Source organism: Microcaecilia unicolor, chromosome 5 (assembly GCF_901765095.1).
Source record: "Microcaecilia unicolor chromosome 5, aMicUni1.1, whole genome shotgun sequence".
In the NCBI taxonomy this organism is placed as follows: domain Eukaryota; kingdom Metazoa; phylum Chordata; class Amphibia; order Gymnophiona; family Siphonopidae; genus Microcaecilia; species Microcaecilia unicolor.
Window position 1 is genome coordinate 135,481,609 of NC_044035.1, and position 20,299 is coordinate 135,501,907.

General features: G+C 42.0%; 1 protein-coding gene across 1 annotated transcript in view; it reads right to left on the reverse strand.

Annotated features, from left to right (window-relative positions):
* The window catches only part of LOC115471283 (loricrin-like), a 72,662-nt gene that overhangs the window by 23,319 nt on the left and 29,044 nt on the right, over positions 1–20,299 (reverse strand). The window contains exons 7-12 of the mRNA XM_030204985.1: positions 7,998–8,075; positions 7,258–7,365; positions 7,032–7,139; positions 5,899–6,006; positions 5,673–5,780; positions 5,441–5,554 (exon numbers count right to left, since the gene is read on the reverse strand). Of these exons, the coding sequence (XP_030060845.1) occupies positions 5,441–5,554; positions 5,673–5,780; positions 5,899–6,006; positions 7,032–7,139; positions 7,258–7,365; positions 7,998–8,075 (624 nt within the window). The remainder of the gene's footprint in view (positions 1–5,440; positions 5,555–5,672; positions 5,781–5,898; positions 6,007–7,031; positions 7,140–7,257; positions 7,366–7,997; positions 8,076–20,299) is intronic.

Here is a 20,299-nt window from a genome sequence, read left to right on the forward strand (position 1 = left end):
CTCGTGCGGGCCTCACGGCCGAACTGGAATCCAGATGCACATAGGATGGGGTGAAAGAACCCAGGAGCCCCCCCCCCCCCCCGGGACCCCAAGGTGCCAGCCATGCGCTGAACACCAGCCACAGGGCAAAGGGAGTAACAAAAGAACCAGAGCGGGCCACACCCCCCAGGGGACCAGCGCAGGACAGGGGAACTAATAGAGGAAGCCCCCTGCCCCCTGCGGGTGGATGAAAAGACAACACCCCAAAGGACCTCCCTCCCCTGGGTCCAAGGGGAGAAGGAACACCCCCACTCCCACAAGCCAGAGACAGGAGCAGCAAACAAAAAGAAAACCTAGGCCCCAGCCAAATGCCAGGGAAAAGACACAATAGAAGAGAAAGGAAATCTCTGACAGAACACCCAAAAGACAGAGGCAGAGCCACAGCACATAAGGGGTTAAACTTACTGAGCCAGCAGGCAGGCAAACGAGGGAAGGAGATCCTTAACTAAACAAACAAACAGAGAGAAAGCTCCTGACCAGGAGCACAGCCCCGCTGAACAAACACACATCTGGCTTCCCACTGAGACCTGCAAACAGTGAGGGAGAGCCCAGCTCTAGGCAGTGAGCTGATTACAGCTCCACACACACACACACGCTGAAACCAGCTAACACAAACAGAGGGCAGGGAATAGGAATCCCTGAACAGAAACACAGATCAAAGCCAGAGCACGTTCTGACTAAGAACTGTCCGGCTTTCTAGTCACAAAGAAATGTAACGCCAAAGCAGGGAAGGCAGAAGGAAGCAGGCTAAAGTACACCCCCTGACGTCAGTCAGACCCTGCTAGCCAATCAGGAATGAAGTCCACCCCCTTCCCCTGCCAAACCAGCAGAATCCTAACACACAGGTAGCAGAAGCAAAGCCCACAGGGAAAAGGGGAAATCCGAGGACAGAACGGGACAAGACTCTACAAGAGCGAAGCTCCACAGGAACACTCTAGACTGTACCATACAGCACTCAAATACACTAGGCTGTGCCACACAGCACTCAAGGATAAAGGGAAAACGCTTATAGGAATACACAAGACTGTGCCACTCCACAGTCAAGGGTCAAGGGAATTCACTCACAAGAATACCCAAGGCTGGCCATACAGGACTCAAAGTAAAGGAAAACCACTCATAATAATAACAAGGCTGTGCCACAGAGTCAAATAACAGACAGTAGAGACAAAGGGAAAATCAAGCAAACAGGGAAAGCTGCCTTTACATACACCAATCAGATAAGGAGCAATGCACACAAGAATCAGGAAACAAACACAGCAGACAACGAGTTAAATCAGGATAAAGGGAAGGGCTGCTTTAAACATTCAAGTCAGGAAGAAGCAAGGCTTACACTGCAGTCAAATGTTTAAAGATAACAAAGGGGAAATACAAACCATGTTCTTACCAGAACTCATCTGCACACAGAGACAGAGCAAACAGAGCACCCACAGCTGCACTGAAGGAAGGTAATCAAGGAGCGCAGCTAGACTAGGGAAACAATCAAGCACATGCTGGGAACAACCAGCACACAGAGAAGCTACAAGCAACGAGAAGGGTAAGCAAACTCCAATGGATGCACAGTGTGCTACTAGCATAGACAGAGAGAGGGCAAGAGGCTCAGCTGACAGGAGTCAATGCTAAAGCACAGGCTGTAGGGAGAGGTAGGTTTAAATAGATCCGACTTCTGACGTCTGCTGCCTCAGACGTCAGCTCAATCCCTAACAGGCCAATCAGAAGCGAGTCTCAGTCATTCCCCTGCCTGTCTTAGCAGAATCATAACAGATGGTGGAGTGAGAGCCTAACCACAACCTATTTACTAGTTGATTAGGGTTCCCAAGCTGAACCCTTGAAAATCAGCAGCTTGCGAAGATTTGCTGATTAGCGTGGGACATGCCTAATCTCTGCCTCAGATAGCCCCCCCCCCCCACTACATTTTCTAGAGCAGAATTGGCATGCGCCAATCCCAGAACCACCATGGGACACCTGAGTGCATCCCATGATAGTAGTGCCGCTTAGTAAAAGGGCCCCTAGTTGCTTTTTAGATGATAACATCTAAAGGAATCCACTTATTTCATCAACCATAAACATAGGAAGAGCCCTTGATCTGAGAGATGACCTCAGAATAAACAGCTCAAAATTAAGAAATTAAAAACAGTTATGAATGCAAAAGCCAACTTTTATTTTAGCTCTGTTATGTTCTGTCATGTTCAATAGTTTATAACTTATTTTTAACTGTATTTCAAGAAGCAATTTCTGAGATCACAGAAGGCAAGTATCTCTGAATGTTAGCTGACACTGAAAAACAGAAAAGTTCTCATCTGACAAGTGTGATTAACACCACCTTAGTACTTTCTACTCTCTACACATATTTTTTTTTAGCTCTTTCTGTTTGTTACATTATTTATGTGCTCAGAGTAGAATTGTTTGAAATTGTAATGTACTGGAAAATCAACGTAAACTTGTAACTTCAACCCTTAAGTTATCAGGCTGTGTTAAAACTATAATGAGCATGATTTGTCCTAACACAGTTTAGATTAATATAACACAGGGTTAGTGAAGTCTCTGCAGAGTAAATAGTAACAAGAGGCAGGGCATTCAAAAATATGCAAAACACCTCATTACTATGGAAATTCCATAATGTGGCTTGCACTGAATGCCTTAAACTACATTCTAGCTGGTAAAGGACAGTGTTATTTTACCATCCCGGAAGCATCAAGCTTCAAAATTGCAGCCTACTACTCATGCACTACTTCATAAAAGGGGTGATACACAATTATCTTGGGACTCCCCCCAAACTAAATGGCCTCAGAAGTTATCTCATGCTCCCAAAGGCCCCCAGGCCTACCTTCCTTTGTCTTCTGGGCATCTTGTTCAAAAGGGCCACTAGAGGTCATGTTTCCATATAACAAATAAGTCATTAATATAGATGAAATTAAACTTCTTAATTTCTTATGTAAGCTGCATTGAACCTTAGCTTTCCTAGGAAAATGCAGGGTAAAAATGTCATAATAAGTATATAAATAAATATTGCCACTAACAAAGTAAATCCAAGCTATTCCTCGCTTCTGCTCTAAACTGCCCCTTCACTACTCAAACAGTGCTGTGGACCAAACATTTTCTATGGAACAGTTTTTGTAATGCATTAACACTTACGTCCAGTCACTTGACTACTCTGTTGGCAGGAGCCACCTCCAACCTGAGAGCTCTGTGAGCTCTGACTCCATTGACCTCCACAGCTACTGTCCTGGCCAGATGTAGATGTTTCTGTAAAATAAGGTGGAACAGAATAAAAAGTGTAATTCTGTACAGTCCTGCTATGCAAGAACCTTATTTTCACAAATTCCTGAAGTTCACTCCTTATGTGTACATTTTTAGAGGATAGCCAAACATTCATAACTATAATCAATGGTCAAAAGCACAAATCTAATTTTTTCTCTCCTGAATCTGAGTAGTAGAATTTCATCATTTAGTGAAAGTTAGGTTTCCCTTTCTTCCAGGAATTATAAAAACTACTAATGCAATATAGAGGAGCTGAAACAAGCTTTGGGTCAATAATGAATTATAAAGGATGCATTTAAACTATGAACCTTTAATCCTGAATGAAATTTATTTAAATAATATATCTTATACAAAGTGTATATAACAGGTGGAGTACACCAGTGCAAATCATGAAAAATGATATCATCACATTAAAAATATTGAGGTTATTTTTTTATTATTATTTATTTATTCATTTTACAATATATATCAAGATATATAACCTTGAGCAGGAAAGTAAATATTTCAGGTTATCTATACATACAAGAATATAAAAGAAAAAAATAATATGAAATATATTACTCAAGTCCACCAAAGAGAGAATCCAAGATACAATACATGGAGGTAACTAGAAGAAAATTGTTTAACAACATCAAATAATACCTAGAACTAACAGAAAAAACTTCTTATTTCACTCCTATTGTATTCTTAGAGGCTAAGAAGGATGTTAATTGTGAGGGTTCTGTGAATACATACTTCATCAAATTATATCGAATCACACATTTACATGGGAACCGCAAATAAAATACGGCTCCCAATTGAAGAACTGCTGATTTTAACAAAAGAAATTGTTTTCTTCTCTTTTGAGTTTCCTTTGAAACATCTGGGAACAAATTTACTTTAAGTCCAAGAAATAATTTGTCTTTATTTCTAAAGAACATTCTAAATAGCCAAGCTTTATCTGATGATAGTGCTAAGGTAGCAATCAAGGTCGCTGGCCTGGCTTGTTCAGTTTCAGAAGTCTCTAATAGTGTAGAAACATCTAATGGGACATTTTGTTCTTGCTGAAGATCTTTTTGTGGCACATAATATGCTTGATTGAAAGGTGGTAAAGTTTCTTGAGGAATTTGTAACACTTCCAATAGGTATCTTTTAAGCATATCTACAGGTTTTACCATTTTGACCATGGGGAAATTTATAAATCTGATATTATTATACCTCATAAAATTGTCATAAAGTTCCATCTTCCTTCTCAGATTTACCACATCTTTCACCATAGTTTGTTGTACTTTCTCAGCCTCTAGAAACTTTTTATCCATCTTTTCTTCATTGTCTTTTAAACCTTTAATATCAGATTCATTTTTAACTATCTTCTGTTCTATAGAAACCAATTTCTCAGATAAAACTTTAGATTGACCAGCAAAGGTCTTAACGGCCTGTGCCATTAAGTCCCATAAGGCATCCAACGTTACCTCAGAAGGTTTCTCCGGAATTTTAAGGGAAAGTGGCAAGAGTAGATCCTAAGAACCCATTAATTCTTCTCCTCTTCGTCCCACAGCCTGGGTCCCTGCAATGGTCATCTCGGAAGTTGTAAACTGACCCTCTGGCTCTTCCTCGCGCTGTTCAAGAGCTCCCTTCACTGGAGTTACCCTTCCGCTCAAAAGCGGAGGCCCCGTTGAACCTCCTGTGGGAGAGCTGGTAAACCGCGGTTGTGGGGGCGGAGTCCTCTGATCGGGGCTCAGCGAAACATTTGGCCCGGAGTTCACCGATTCCTCCAAGACGCCGGCGCTACTCTCGGGACCGCTCCCGATCCGGATATTCTGTCCCGAGGGTCTGACATATTGGTCCATCGGGCCAAGAGGTAAGGGGGGAAGCGGAAGCGAAGCTCGAGCTGCTGTTTTCCCCCATCTTTTCGGCATTATTTTCTTAACTAAGAGAGCAGCTCCTCGATGTTCATAGGTACGGCCTATTGAGGTTATTTTACATTTTAAAATATGAACTTTTAACCTTGAATAAAATTAAATAAAATTACTTTGTCAGTAATAAAACCATCTATCCATGTATTAAAATATTTTTAATGTCTAAGAATGCAGACATCCTCAAAGATATAATAGTTTACAAACAGCTTGTATGGGAAAAATGATTCTAATAAATTAAAACTTACGTCCAGAGACTTGACTTTTCTGTTGGCAGGAGTCATTTACTTTAACTTGAGAATTCTGTGAGCTCTGGCTCCACTGTCCTCCACAGGTACTTCCCTGACCAGATGTAGATGTTTCTGAAGATATAGAATAGAAAAAGAAGTATGATTCTATGAATGCAAACATCTCTAAAGTTCAACCATTAATTTTAAAATACTTTCTAAGGAAATATTATTACAATGAATAAAAACTTACGTCCAGAAACTTGACCTTTCTGTTGGCAGGAATTAACTCCAACCTGAGACCTCTGTGAGCTCTGACTCTGTCCTCCACAGCCACTGCCCTGGCTAGATATAGATGTTTCTGAAGATAGAGATCAGAAAAAGAACTATAATTCTATGAATGCAAACATTTCTAAGAATTGCACAATAATGCTTAAATAATTTCTAAGGAAAAAGTATTGCAATGATTTAAAACTTACGTCCAGAGACTTGACCTTTCTGTTGGCAGGAATTAACTCCAACCTGAGAGCTCTGTGAGCTCTGACTCTGTCCTCCACAGCCACTGCCCTGGCAAGAAATAGATGTTTCTGAAGATAGAGATCAGAAAAAGAACTATAATTCTATGAATGCAAACATTTCTAAGAATCGCACAATAATTCTAACAATAATAGAACTAGGGGACACAAGATGAAATTAGAATGTGGTAGGTTTAAAACAAATTGGAGAAAGTTTTTCTTTACTCAGCGTGTGGTTAGACTCTGGAACTCATTGCCGGAGAAGGTAGTGACGGCAGCTGGCCTTGCTGAGTTTAAAGGGGGTCTGGACAGATTCCTGTAGGAAAAGTCCATTGATCGTTATTAAATTCTGGGTTTTTGCCAGGTTCTTGGGGTCTGGATTGGCTGCTGTCGGAGACAGAGTGCTGGGCTTGATGGACCTTTGGTCTTTTCCCAGCGTGGCAGTGCTTATGTACTTACTAGCCATTAAGCCCGTAAAAACAGGCGAGTAATGCAGCCCTCCTCTCTCTCCTGGCCTCACCCCGTCCACTGATCCTCCCCCCCATATTCAGCGACCCTCCTCTTTCCCATGGCCTCCCCCTCCCCCCATGTCCAGCACCCTCCTCTGTGCCCTGCTCTCACCCCAAGTCGAGCAACCATGGCCTCTCCCCCCTGCCCTCCCCCCATGTCCAGCTACCCTCATCGCCGCCGCTGCTCCCTCCCCCCTCCGTGCCGGGCCCCCTGCACTGACCTGACAGCGCCTCTCACCTCCGTGTGAAAGCGCTACAGGCAGCAGCTGCCTGCAGTGCTTCCACACGGAGGTGAGAGGCGCTATCAGGTCAGTGCAGGGGGCCCAATACGGAGGGGAGCGGCGGCGGGGATGGGGGGAGGGTGGAGGTTGTTTCGTGTGATGTTCCTTTCCAGGCGGCAGCGTCGTTGTCTGACAATTCGACTCCGTTTCCCTCTCTGTTCCGCCCTCTGATGTCATGACATCTTGATGCGAGGGTGGGACAGAGAGGGAAATCTGTACTGCGCATTTGCAAGTGAGTATGGTCACTTGCCATTTATATGTTTGATGCTTAAATAATTTCTAAGGATTGCAATGATTTAAAACTTACGTCCAGAGACTTGACCTTTCTGTTGGCAGGAATTAACTCCAACCTGAGAGCTCTGTGAGCTCTGACTCTGTCCTCCACAGCCACTACCCTGGCTAGATATAGATGTTTCTGAAGATAAAGATCAAAAAAAGAACTATAATTCTATGAATGCAAACATTTCTAAGAATCGCACAATAATGCTTAAATAATTGCTAAGGAAAACGTATTGCAATGAATTAAAACTTACGTCCAGAGACTTGACCTTTCTGTTGGCAGGAATTAACTCCAATCTGAGTGTTCTGTGAGCTCTGACTCTGTCCTCCACAGGCACTGCCCTGACCAGTTGTAGAGGTTTCTGATAACATAGAATAGAACAGAAGAAAAACTGTGAGTCTGTGAATCTTTAGGATTGTCTACCTATAATTTTTTGTTTTCTGCTTGTTTTATAGTAATCTATCTTGTACTGTGTATGAATGAAAGGGCAGAATGGAGATGCAAAATCATACAATGTTCTTTCTTTCACAATTACCTGTAGTCCCCTTCCCTCTCTCTGTCCTCCTCCCCCTTCACTGTTACCACTATCCAGCTTCCCCTCTCTTCTCCCTTACTTCACCTTCTCTATTTAGACAAGCTAGCCTAGCTACTATCTTTGGACAGAAAATGCAGACAATAACTAATTCTGAAACCTAGTGTCATTTATTCACCTTACATCCTGATAACATGTGTTGCTCTTTCAGAGACAGCTATATCATCCTTCCTCTCAGAGACTATAAAAGCTACCCTGAGGAGCTGAATCCAAGCTTACAAACTGAATCCATGTTTCCTACCTAGCAGTGTGTCATCCTGTTATAGGGCCATTGATTCAGGACCATGTCATTAAGGATATGCTTAAAAATGAAATATTACCCCTTTATCTTAGGAAGATAATTGCAAATTATATCAAGAGTAGAAGCAAGAATCATTATCTTAAAATAAAATGCAACTTACGATCATAGCTTTGTCCTTTATTTTGGCATGAGTTGTTGCCTTGATTCTGTTGGCATGTTGTCTGCTGATTGCACTGTCCTGCACCACTACCACCCTTGGCAGACATGATTCTCTCTATCTCTCTACAGTAATGAAGAATAAGGAGAGTGGATCTATGAGTCTTTGGTCTTGTCTGTGTGATTGTGCCATTTATATACACAAGTAATGCTCCTCCCTGTGCCACATCATTTTCAGGAATGCTTTGGTGGAGTTCTCGATGAGCAAATAGGAATTCAGAATCACTCATTTAATTATGACATTTCTCTTAATTTTTGGCCCAAAGGTAAGGTGCATATTTCTCAGTGTAATCTTCTTGTTTTGATGATTTAATTTGATTTACTGACATCTTTAAGACATGCATTGAAACTTAGAAAATAATGATAGATAAATACCATATGACTTATCCAGTCTGCCCATTCATACCATCTAATATTCCTTCCTCTTCCTTAGATATCATATGCACTTTGTCACTTTTATGTCTTTGAAAACATTGAAGGGTCCTTGTACTAAGGTGCAGTAAGCATTAGCAGGCGGGGAAATGCACTACCGCTGGGCACATTCGGGTGTTCCACGGTAGTGTTGGCATCTGTGGACTTTTCCCACATGTCAAAAATATTTTCTATTTAGCACTGAGGGTAGTTAAGACTATTTCAGTGCTTTGTAGTGGCCTGATTGTGATTTGTGGAGGATTGAGAAGTTTTTATTAGGTATTCCATTAGTTGTTGATCTACTAAGCCCTCCATCATTTTGGTCAATAGTGGTATTCATGCCACTGGTCTATAATTTGTGAGTTCATTGATCTTATTCGTTGCATTTGGGGGATTGTGGTCAGTATGATGTAGCCTTTGTTCGGGGGAATTGACCTTTTAAAAACATGTATTTTATGTGTTTGATGAGGCAATTGATGAACCAGTCTGGTGGATTCTTCATCAGGTAGTTGGGACACTTGTCCAGTAGGCAGTTAGCTAGTGTGTATTTTGTTAGCATTGTTTTAACTGATTTGGTGGTAGGTATCGTGAATGATGTCCACGTTTTGTCTGCCTCGATAAGTTGGTTTTTTGTTTTGTACTCGCAATCGTAGGTTAGTTATTTTTTCTTCAAATCATTTTGCAAGCTCGTTCGCAGTTGATGGTGTTTCATTTCATGCTAGTAGATTTTTGGTGTTTAGTAAGTTAATCATGAGTTTATACACTTTTTTCATATTAATCTGATTTTGGCTCATGTATGTGCTGTAGTATCCAGCTTTTTCTCTTTTTAACTTGTGTTTATATTTTCGTATTGCTTTCCTCCATTCGGTTTTGTTTAAGTCAGATTTGGTTTTGGCCCAGTATCATTTTAGTTTCTTGCACAGTTTTTTCACCTCTCATACCTCATCATTGACCCATGTGCGTGATTGTTTCTTACATGTTGTTTTTTGTTTTAATTGGTGCTATTTTGTTCAGTGTGTTTGTGCTTAGTTTGTCCCTTTTACTCATGAAGTGGATGTTGTTGGGTGATATGTTTATTTGTTCATGTAGCATTGTTTGCCAGAAGGTATGGTTGTCCAACTTTCCTCTGACTAGATACTTGTGTGATTTGTTTGCTTCTGTTTTCTTGCTGTTTTCTTTTCATTGAAATGTGAATGTGAATTTGTTGTGATCTGACCATATCACTTCTTCCCATTTGTGATTATCTAGTTTGTGGTTGTTTTCCGTTGAGAATCTGTAGGCAAGTAAGTCCAGTAGATGACCTTTTGTGTTGGATGATGTGCCTTGTAGTGTTTTGAAGTCCCATTGTGTCAGGAAGGTTCATACGTTTCTAGTATTATGGTCTTGCTGGTTTTCTAGGTGCAGGTTAATATCATCTAGTAGGTTTTATGTTCATTTTGGTTTTTGTTCAGACTAATCTTTTAATCATATGTTGGTATGTAATTTCCTGGGTTTTGGGGTTTGTTTGTTTTTTGTGGTACTGCACTTCTAGTAGATTGTAGGGGTACTGTCTTTCTGATATAAGTACCGCTATTTTGTTCCATTTGTTAAGCGCTGTACCTTGCAGTTCAATTATCCATAGTAGTATCAGGTAGAAGATGACCCATTCCCTTATGTTGGTCATTTTTGGTTCATTTTATGTCACAGGTGTTGAGTTCCTTCTAGGTTAAACACTGGCCTAATTGGTGATCTGCTTTCTGCTTTCTCCTAAAATTCTACGGTTTGTTTTTGTTTGTTGTGCGCTGTCCCAAATCCGAATAGCAAATGTAACCATTTTTTTAAAAAGAAAAAAGATTATCTTTATTTATTTATTAATTTATTTATTTATTTTAACAAGCCTTACATCTTGAAAAAGTAACACAGAGTTAGAAATTTGTTTTAAACAAATAGTTTTCCACAATACAAACATCAATATTATTAATCTCTTTCTTAGACCTCAAAAATGGGGGTCGTTTCATGTAGATAAGGGGATCACATGCAAAATCATAAAGGAATCAGCTTAACTCAAATTCACTTTCTTAATATATTAATCAGCTGTTAAACTATTCACTGGGATCCACTAGAGAGCCTTTTTTGATCCAAGAAACCTTTAAGTTGTTCAGGCTCAAAGAAAACATATTTAACATTTAGATATTTTACAATACATTTACATGGATAGGACAAGAGAAATGACACTCCCATTGCCCTAGTTTCCTCTCTAAGTGCAAGGAATAATTTCCTCCTGTCTTGAGTATTTTTAGTCACATCCGGGTATATCCAAACCCGGGATCCACAAAAGATTTTCTTGGAGTTTTTAAAGTATAATTTTAATATAGCACTGAGATCTTGTTCGAAAACTAACGATATAATCAAAGTTTGATGCTAAGTAACCATTGAAAAAGATTGTTCCAGAAACATTGAGAGATCTTGTATTTCATGTTCACTCCCTCCTCAAGCGGCCTGGTCTCTGGTTTCTTTCGCTACCCCATCTTTTTTTTTTAGACATAGAAATATAGTAAATTTTATTTACTGGAGGAATATGAGATAGGGAGTATTGTAAATTTTCAGTCAAATACTTTCGAAATAATTCCATCGGGCTCAGGCCGTTTATTACAGGAAAGTTCAATATCCTTAAATTCAGACGTTTATTAAAAATTTCCATTTGTTCAATCTTCCTCACTATTGCCAGCATATCTTTAATCAAAGCCGTGTTAATCGTTTTCAGTGTCGCTACTTCCGATTCAATCGAATCAATTCTAGTTGTTGTATCTGTTTTTACATTTTCCACAGTTTCAGTTAAAGCATTAACTTTACTCACAAGTGATGTGGTCTTCCGAATTCGCTACCGTTTTTGTGAGGTCTTGTATGGCTTTCCAGATCAATTCCAGCGTCACCACCTGGGGAGCTTGTAGCTCCAAGAATGATTCCTCTGCTCTCGTTGGGGGGGAGCCGCCATTCGCAGATCCATCGCCCTCGTCTTCCAAAGCAATCGGATCTGACCCCCTCTCCCGTTTGTGAGCTGGACAAGGTGGGGGATTAACCTCCGGTGGCGAAAGAGTTGTTTCTATTGCCTAGTGGGCCGATGCTCCTTCGTCAGCACTCACAGCGGCCTGCTGAACACTGGTATCTTGTGTGAAATTTGTTGTAAAGCAGTCAAGCGTTGTCTGGATGGGCGAAGAGGTGCAAACCGATGGCGGGAGGGTCTTTACCACTCCTTTCCTCTTGGTATGAGGCATTTTAGGAAATAAACGAGGTAACAATTCTTAATGCAGAGTAGCTTGATCACTCACATTCAACATCGAGTCGCCATCTTGGAAACGCCCCCTAGAATAGTCTTTTTTTTTTTTTTATACTATTTTGAACAAGGTTTTGTGCTTTGTGCATTTAGATCTTTAGGCCATTTTTGAACAAAAACCATACAAGTTAAAAACATAAAAAATCAAGCCATTAGGATATAGGAGGGGCCAGCAGGTTTAGCAGATTGGTTCCTAAGACATCTCAGGAGAGCAATGGGGCACTTTAGGGGCACTGCTGTGGAATTCATATAAATGGTCCCAGGTACACAACTCACTGCTGCTCCCTTGTCTGCTGAGTCCTTTAAAATCCCCCCAAAACCCTCTACCCCCCAACTGTACAACACTATAATAGCCCTTATGGGTGAAGGGGATCCCCAGAAGCTTAGCTGGTGGTGGGAGGTGGGGATAGTGCTGGGCAGACTTATACGGTCTGTGCCCTGAAAAAGACAGGTACAAATCAAGGTAAGGTATACACAAAAAATGACACGTGAGTTTATCTTGTTGGGCAGACTGGGTGGACCATGCAGGTCTTTTTCTGCCATCATCTACTATGTTACTATGTAAGGGGACACCTATATGTGGGTACAATGGGTTTTTAGTGAGTTTTGGAGGGCTCACAGTTTCCACTACAAGTGTAACAGATAAGGGGAGGTATAGGTCTGGGCCCACCTGTCTACACTACACTGCACTGACTACTAGACTACTTCAGGGACCTGTATGCTGCTCCAATGGATCTGGCTATAACATCTGAGGCTGTCATATAGGCTGGTGAGTAATATTTTTATTCTCATTGTTTGGATGTAGGGGGGGGGGGGGTCAGTGACCACTGGGGGAGTAAGGGAAGTCATTCCTGGTCATTTAGGGAACCTTTTTGTGTCTTATTCGTTAGAAAAACAGGACTAGACCAAAATGTTGAAGTTTTTGCCCTACATGTTTTGGCTTTGTTCCATTATGGCACACCCTAATCCCACCTTTGAAAGCCCTCAACACACCCCCTTATGCTTTGGATGCACTACATAAGAATTGCATAGATAAACGGCTGCAAAACAGGTTTCAAATATACCAAATTAGATGTTTTGAGAAGAAATTCATCCAAATGATACTTTATGACACTTTTTAGATGATTATCTCTTTTGAAAAAGAGCCCCTATAATCTCCTCCACTAAACTGAACAGAACATTTCCTACGAAATATATTTTTGAAAGGTTGTTCTCATAGCTAAAGCTCTGGGATATATTTGTAAAACATCCTTTCTGACGTCCTGTGTCCTAGGGAAAATTACAAATGAGCATAAATCATTATGACAAAGAAAGATATCAATTATTCCCTAAAGAAAAATATCAATGCCATATCATGATGGGCTCTTGACAGGGTCATGTACCATAGCTTAAAACCTTATTAACTGAAATGATGTCACAGAGATACATCCAGGTAGTAAACCATCCATCAACATCATGTATAGGTATGCTATTGTAGACATACAGGCAGACTGAATGCTACAATTGACTTAAATGCTCAAAACGTATAGAGGTATAGAAGCAGGGAGACACCAAAGAAGTAGAGGATGACAAACAACTCTCAGGCTGGGAGTTGCAGATAATACCACTTTATTATAGCACCAACAATAAAGAACCTTCACAGAAAAAGGCTAGCAAAAAAATAGAAACAATTGTCTAAATGCAAAAGACAAGAGAGCCCTCAGAATTAAAGCTGAAGGGCTGATAACATTGTCTAAGGCCTAGACACCTTCTGAGGAGGGTAAAAAAGATGGGGGGGGGAAGGGGAGGAGTATTGACAATGTACAGAGTGGGAAGGCGAGATAGGAGATTTACGAGTAGGCATAGAGGGTAGAAACAGGAACAGAGAACGGGCAGTTACCAGTTATCTAAGATGCAGGCACAAGGGAAGGCAATTTGGTGGACAATGAGGACATTTAGGGTTGTGTGAAAGGAATTGAGTGGGGTATGGTAAGGAGTGTCGGCTACCCATTTTAATCCCTCTCACCCTCCTCCATGTACTTGTTGGGGGAGAAATTTTGGTAGGGGGTGATGTGGTGCAATGATTGGGGGATAGTTTCTGAAGGGGACCTTTGCACTTATGGGGCACTGTGAAAGGGGGCAGGACACTGCAGCAAAGGGAAGGTTGGGCTTTGGTGTGGAGCAGTAGGTGGAATCAGTAGAAGTGGTCATGAAAGTAAAACAAATGTAAAAAATACATATTGTAATTGGGGTTCAAACTCTCATGGGTGACACCACCGTGAGGGTTGGTATGATTCAGCAGCACCTCTGGTCATGCTATTATTTGGCGTGACTCATTGACACTGTGGTTCATGTTATGACTGATATCATTACTTACTTGTTGTCATTAAGTTGGGGGCTAGTTCATTTCCAACTAGCCATCGAGGGGAGGGGGAGGGTGTAATAGACTGCTCTAGGCATTTTATCTTTTGTTACATGCTTAGGCAGATATGTTAATTGTATGTTACTTGAGTTCTTTGGGTGTTTTCTTTCATAATACTGTGGCCAATGAATTGCCTGTGAGATGATTTTTTACTGATGGGAGAATAATTGCTGTGAAAGGTTGGAAAAGTTCAAGTGCCGATGTTATGGAGAATGTAGTGAGTATATTCAGAAGCCATAAATAGATCAAAATCTGACATATGAATGGTTAAGAAGAGGAGAACATAAATCTAATGAAGAAAGACTGATAATTGCAGCGTGGGTTAGTGGTCTAAGGACAAGCTGGTTCATAGTCAGCATTGAAAAATATGGTAAAACTAACATGCAGATTCTGAAGCACACAACTGCAAACAATTGTATATCATAATTAGTTGCAATCTGTTGATGTGTGAAAGCCTGAATACAGAAAGGCAAATTAAGGTACCATAAGTACATACATAAGTATTGCCATACTAGGAAAGACCAAAGGTCCATCGAGCCCAGCATCTTGTTTCCAATAGTGGCCAATCCAGGCCAATCCAAACCTGGCAAGATCCCAAAAATGTACAAAACATTTTATACTGCTTACCCCAGAAATAGTGGATTTTCCCTAAGTCCATTTAAAAACGGTCTATGGACTTTTCCTTTAGGAAGCCATCCAAACTTTTTTAAACTCCGCTAAGCTAACCACCTTTACCACATTCTCTGGCAACGAATTCCAGAGTTTACTTACATATTGAGTGAAGAAACATTTTCTCCAATTCATTTTAAAGTTACTACATTGTAGCTTCATCACATGCCCCCTAGTCCTAGATTTTTTAGAAAGCGTGAACAGACGCTTCACATCTACCCACTCAACTCCTCATTATTTTATAGACCTCTATCATATCTCCCCTCAGCAGTCTCTTCTCCAAGCTGAAGAGCCCAAGCCCTTTAGCTTTTCCTCATAGGGAAGTCGTCCCATCCCCTTTACCATTTTCGTCGCCTTCTCTGCAGTGGCGTAGCTACGTGGGGCCTGAGGGGGCTTGGGCCCCCGTAGATTTCAGTAGGGACCCCCTCCTGGTGAACCCGCCCCCGCCACCACCTACCTTCCGTTTTGCTGGCGGGGGTCTCCACTCCCCGCCAGCCGACGTCCTCTCCCGTAGAATGCAGCGGCACTGGCAGAGAAAAGTCTTCTTCCTTGCATGCTGATGTCCTGCACATTGTACATACAGGACGTCAGACTCAGAGAACAGAACTGTGCAGGACGTCAGCATGCAAGGAAGAAGACTTTTCTCTGCCAGTGCTGCTGCGTTCTACGGGAGAGGACGTCGGCTGGCGAGGGAGTGGCGTCCCCACCAGCAAAACGGAAGGTAGGCGGCGGCGGGGGAGGGCTCACGACGGGGGAGGGGGTCGGCAGAGACGGGGGGGCGACAATGGCGGCGGGAGGGGGCGGCGGTGGGGGAGGTAAAATGTGCCCCCTCCCCATGAGCTGTGGACCCCCCTCCCACGCAAGTCTGGCTACGCCCCTGCTTCTCTGCATCTTTTCAAATTCCACTATATCTTTTTTGAGATGCGGCGACCAGAATTGAACACAATATTCGAGGTGCGGTCGCACCATGGAGCGATACAAAGGCATTATAACATCCTCATTTTTGTTTTCCATTCCTTTCCTAATAATACCTAACATTCTATTTGCTTTCTTAGCCGCAGCAGCACACTGAGCAGAAGGTTTCAACGTATCATCAATGATGACACCTAGATCCCTTTCTTGGTCCGTGACTCCTAATGTGGAACCTTGCATGACATAGCTATAATTCGGGTTCCTCATTCCCACATGCACCACTTTGCACTTGCTCACATTATATTTCAATCTTTTTTATTCAAATGGCAAACCACTCAGAAATTAACAACACCCCAGACACTTCATTCCGTGCCCGGGAAAAAGACCATATTGTGTACATAACCTTTCCAAAACCGTTTTCCTTTTTCCCCATTTTGTTAACATTATTCAACAGTATTGCTGCTTTTCTTTTTCTTCCCCCTCCCTCCCCCCCTTCCCTCCCTTTCCCCCCCCCCCCCTTTTCTTAGAACTAAGCTACTTCCCCACTAATCCTTCACATCAACAACATCTTTGATCCTATCTAATCTACTTCTCTTATGGAATATATGTCCCCCTAACTGTCTTTAAAGGTTCAAAAGTTCAAAAGGTGACTACGGGCTGCTGGGGTTAGTGTCGACCAAAAGGGAGTCCAGCACTTTTGAAATTTCTTTCCTGTCTCTGAGTCTAGGTTGTGAATCCCTTGCCGTTCTATTCTCATTAGGTGCAACATCTTGCTTCTCCATTGTTGTCTTGTGGGTGATTTGGTTGAGATCCATTCTGACAAAATGACATGCTTAGCTACGATGGTGGTTTTAAGTACAAACTCTTTGAGCCCCCCAGGGCTGGGTGTACTCAACCGTGGTTGGCCAAACAGCAAAGTCGCCTCACACATCCAAGACGTGCTCCATAACTCTGAGACATAGGTTGTAACGGTTCTCCAAAATTTCAAAACGTTCCGGCAGGTCCAGAACATGTGTCCTAGCGTCACTCCTTCTTTTCCACATTTTGGGCATGAGCCCCAAGGGGACACACCCATGTGAAAGGCTCTTCGAGGGGCTATGTATAGTCTCAATGCAAATTTATATTGTAATTCCCAATGGTTCGCTGCTTTAGTTAATTGCCTGATGGAGAGGATATGTGTTTGTAACTGTGAAGCTTGTATCCTGATCGGCAGGTCCTTATTCCATTGTTCAGCCAGTCCTTTATAATCCAGTTCCGCTGCGGTATCTCGGATATGACGATGGTGATATGTGAGTGGGACTTTTTGCTGCGCCTCCATAGAGAATGTAGATGCCAGTTCTTCCTGGACGTCTTCTGCCAACCACTCCCATGGTAAGGTATCCACATAGTGTTTGAGCTGCTTATAATGAAATTCGTCTGTTGCTGCAAGGCCAAACTCTTTCTGCAGCTCCGAAAACGATTTTATCTTGCCCTCTCGATTGAGCACCTGTAGCAGGTATATCACTCCTTTATTTTTCCATCTGTGGAACACCACATACATGTTTCCAGGTGCAAAACTTCTATTTCCACATATGGACCTAAATGGTGTCACTCTTGCTGAGAACTTATGTAACCGGCATATCCAGTTCCATGTGGCTTTGGCTGACGGCATTATCCACGAGTACCTTAAAGCTTCTGGTATGGGGCCACCTCCCGCATGTAGGTAATTTGTGAAATGATTCTCTGGTACCACTTGTAATTCCAAACTTGTGTTAGAAAAATCCTCTGTTCCACGGAACCAGTCGTTAATGTGGCGCATTCCACAAGCCACAGTCATATATCATATACTCAATAATCCCAGTCCTCCATATTCCACCGGAGTTATTAAGGTGGATATAGGCAAACGTGCCCTTCTCCCCTGCCAAAGGAATTTCTGTGATGTTTTGTTCAAGGTCTTTTCATCTTTTTTCTTTAGGTAGAGTGGGATAGTTTGGAATACATATAGCCATTTGGGTACTATGGTCATGTTGTACAGGGCAATCTGTCCTAAGAGTGTTATGGGCAGTGATCTCCACATAGCCAACTTCTCTTCAGTCTCTTTTAGTAACCTCCTAATGTTCTCTTTATAAAGCTCTCCCAGATCTGCAGGTAATTTAATTCCTAAATATGTGATTAGTCTCTGAGTCCACGTTAGATGTTGCGGGCCTTTTCAGGTTCCCACTACTTCTGCATTGACTGGTAGAACATGTGATTTATTGTAATTTAGTCTGAACCCTGAATATTCTCCAAACCTCTCTATCCCACTCAGTACCACCTCTAGAGAGCACTTGGGGTTGGTTAGAAATAGTAGTAGATCGTCTGCATATGCAAACACTTTCAGCCGGTGACCTGTTACCTCTATTCCCTGTATTTCTTTGTCTTGCATTAATTGTTTCAATAATGGTTCTACTGCTAGCACAAACAACAGTGGCGAGAGTGGGCATCCCTGCCTGGTGCCTGTTTGTATGGGGAATTCTTTCTCCTTCTGTCCATTTACAATCACACTGGCCCTGGGGTCCGTGTATAAGGTTTTTATTGCTTTGGCAAACCACCCCGTTATGCCCACCGTTGTTAAAACCTGGAATAGGTAAGTCCAACTTACTTGATCAAACGCTTTTTCGGCATCTAGACTTATTACCCAAGCTGGAATGTCTCTAACTTTACATGTTGCCATCGCCAGCAGTAGTTTCCTCACATTGTGGGCCACCCTCCGGTTTCTAATAAATCCAACCTGCTCAGGTCCAACAATGTCAGGTAGACACGCCGCCAGGCGATCTGCCATAATTTTTGCCAGTAATTTTATTTCGACATTTAATAATGATATTGGTCTGTAAGACCCTGGTCTCTCTGGTGACTTTCCTATTTTTGGAATTAGTGTTACTAAAGCTGTGTTAGCAAAAGCTGGGAAGCGGCCTTCATGAATCACCTCTTCAAAGTAATCTAGTAAGTGTGTCAGGGCTTCAGGGGGCAGTAATTTGTAGTATTCCCCTGGAAGTCCGTCCGGACCTGGGGCTGAGCGGAGTTTTTGTGTCTTGATTGCCTTTTGCAATTCTTTTAAAGTCAAGGGTGCATTTAAGTCTTCTATCTGTTAGTCTTGCATTTTTGGAAGTCTAGAGTTTTGGAGGTAGTTTATAAGTTCCTCCCCTTGTACACTCTCTTGGTTCTTATATACCGTGGCAAAATATTCTGTAAAAATTTGACCAATCTGTTTATGATCATTAGTCATTTTATCTGATTTATCTCTTAGTGTAGTCACTGCTCTAGGGCCTCCTTGGTTTTTGATTATGTTTGCCAGTAATCGCCCTGTTTTGTTGCCAAACTTGTGCAGTCTATATTTATAGAACAGTGCGGACCTACTCTCTTTCTCATGTAGTAACGAATTGAGTGCTATTTGTGTTGACTTTAAAGTGTCCAAGGTATCTTTTGACGGTCTCCGTGCATGTGCTCTCTGTGCTTTTTTGAGTTTTTCCTCTAGCCTCATGATTCCCGCTGTTCTGCGTTTGTTTTGCTTGCTGCTATATGCAATAATGTCCCCTCTAAGGACCGCCTTTGAGGCTGTCCAAAATAGAATAGGTTGTGTTTGTGCATGTGCGATATTGTTCTGTGTGTATTCTTCCCATCTACCCGCAAGGTATTTTGCAAATTTTGGGTCTGAGTATAGATGTGTTGGAAATCTCCATTCTCTACCCCTGTCATTGTCTGCGCGTGTCTCAATTTCCACCCACACAAAAGCATGGTCCGATATTTCTTCTGGGCCTATTTCTGCTTTTACCATCTGTGGAAAAGCCGTACGTTCTACCAATATGTAGTCTAGGCGGGATTGCGAACCATGTGCTCTCGATCGGTGTGTGTATTCTTTATCTAGGGGGTGAAACGTTCTCCATATGTCAATTAGATTGAGTTCCCTTGCAAATAAGGTCATCTCTTTAGCCCTTTTCCCTGAATGGTGTGGTGAGGAACTGTTTGAGCAATCTATCTGGGGATCAAGTACCAGATTAAAATCCCCTACCACTACCAGCTTCTCCTTTCCTTCTGTGATGCACTTACTTATTAATGTCCTTAAGAAACTCGGCTCGTAGTTGTTTGGGCCATAAAGGGCCACTAGTCTGAGTTCTAGACCTGGCAACCACACTTTTATTATGATGTATCGCCCATCTTTCCCAGTGGCCAGTAGTGTCGCCCTGTATGTTAAACCTTTACGAAAAAGTATTGCTATCCCTCCCTTTTTCCCTTGCGCAGGCACTGCAAAAACTTCCCCCACCCACGTCCTTTTTAGTTTTTTGTGTTCTATGTCATTGAGGTGGGTCTCCTGAATGCATGCTATGTCTGCTTGCTGTCTTTTCAGGGCAGTCAGTATTTTTGCCCGCTTGATTGGGGAGCTTACCCCTCCTATATTCCATGTTATTATTTTAACTGGCATGTTGCTTGCCCTGAGGGACTTTTATATACGTTTTCTCTTTTCTTTTTCTCTGTCTGTTTCTTTTCTGTTGTGATGTGTGAAGGCATGTTCCTATCCCCCCTA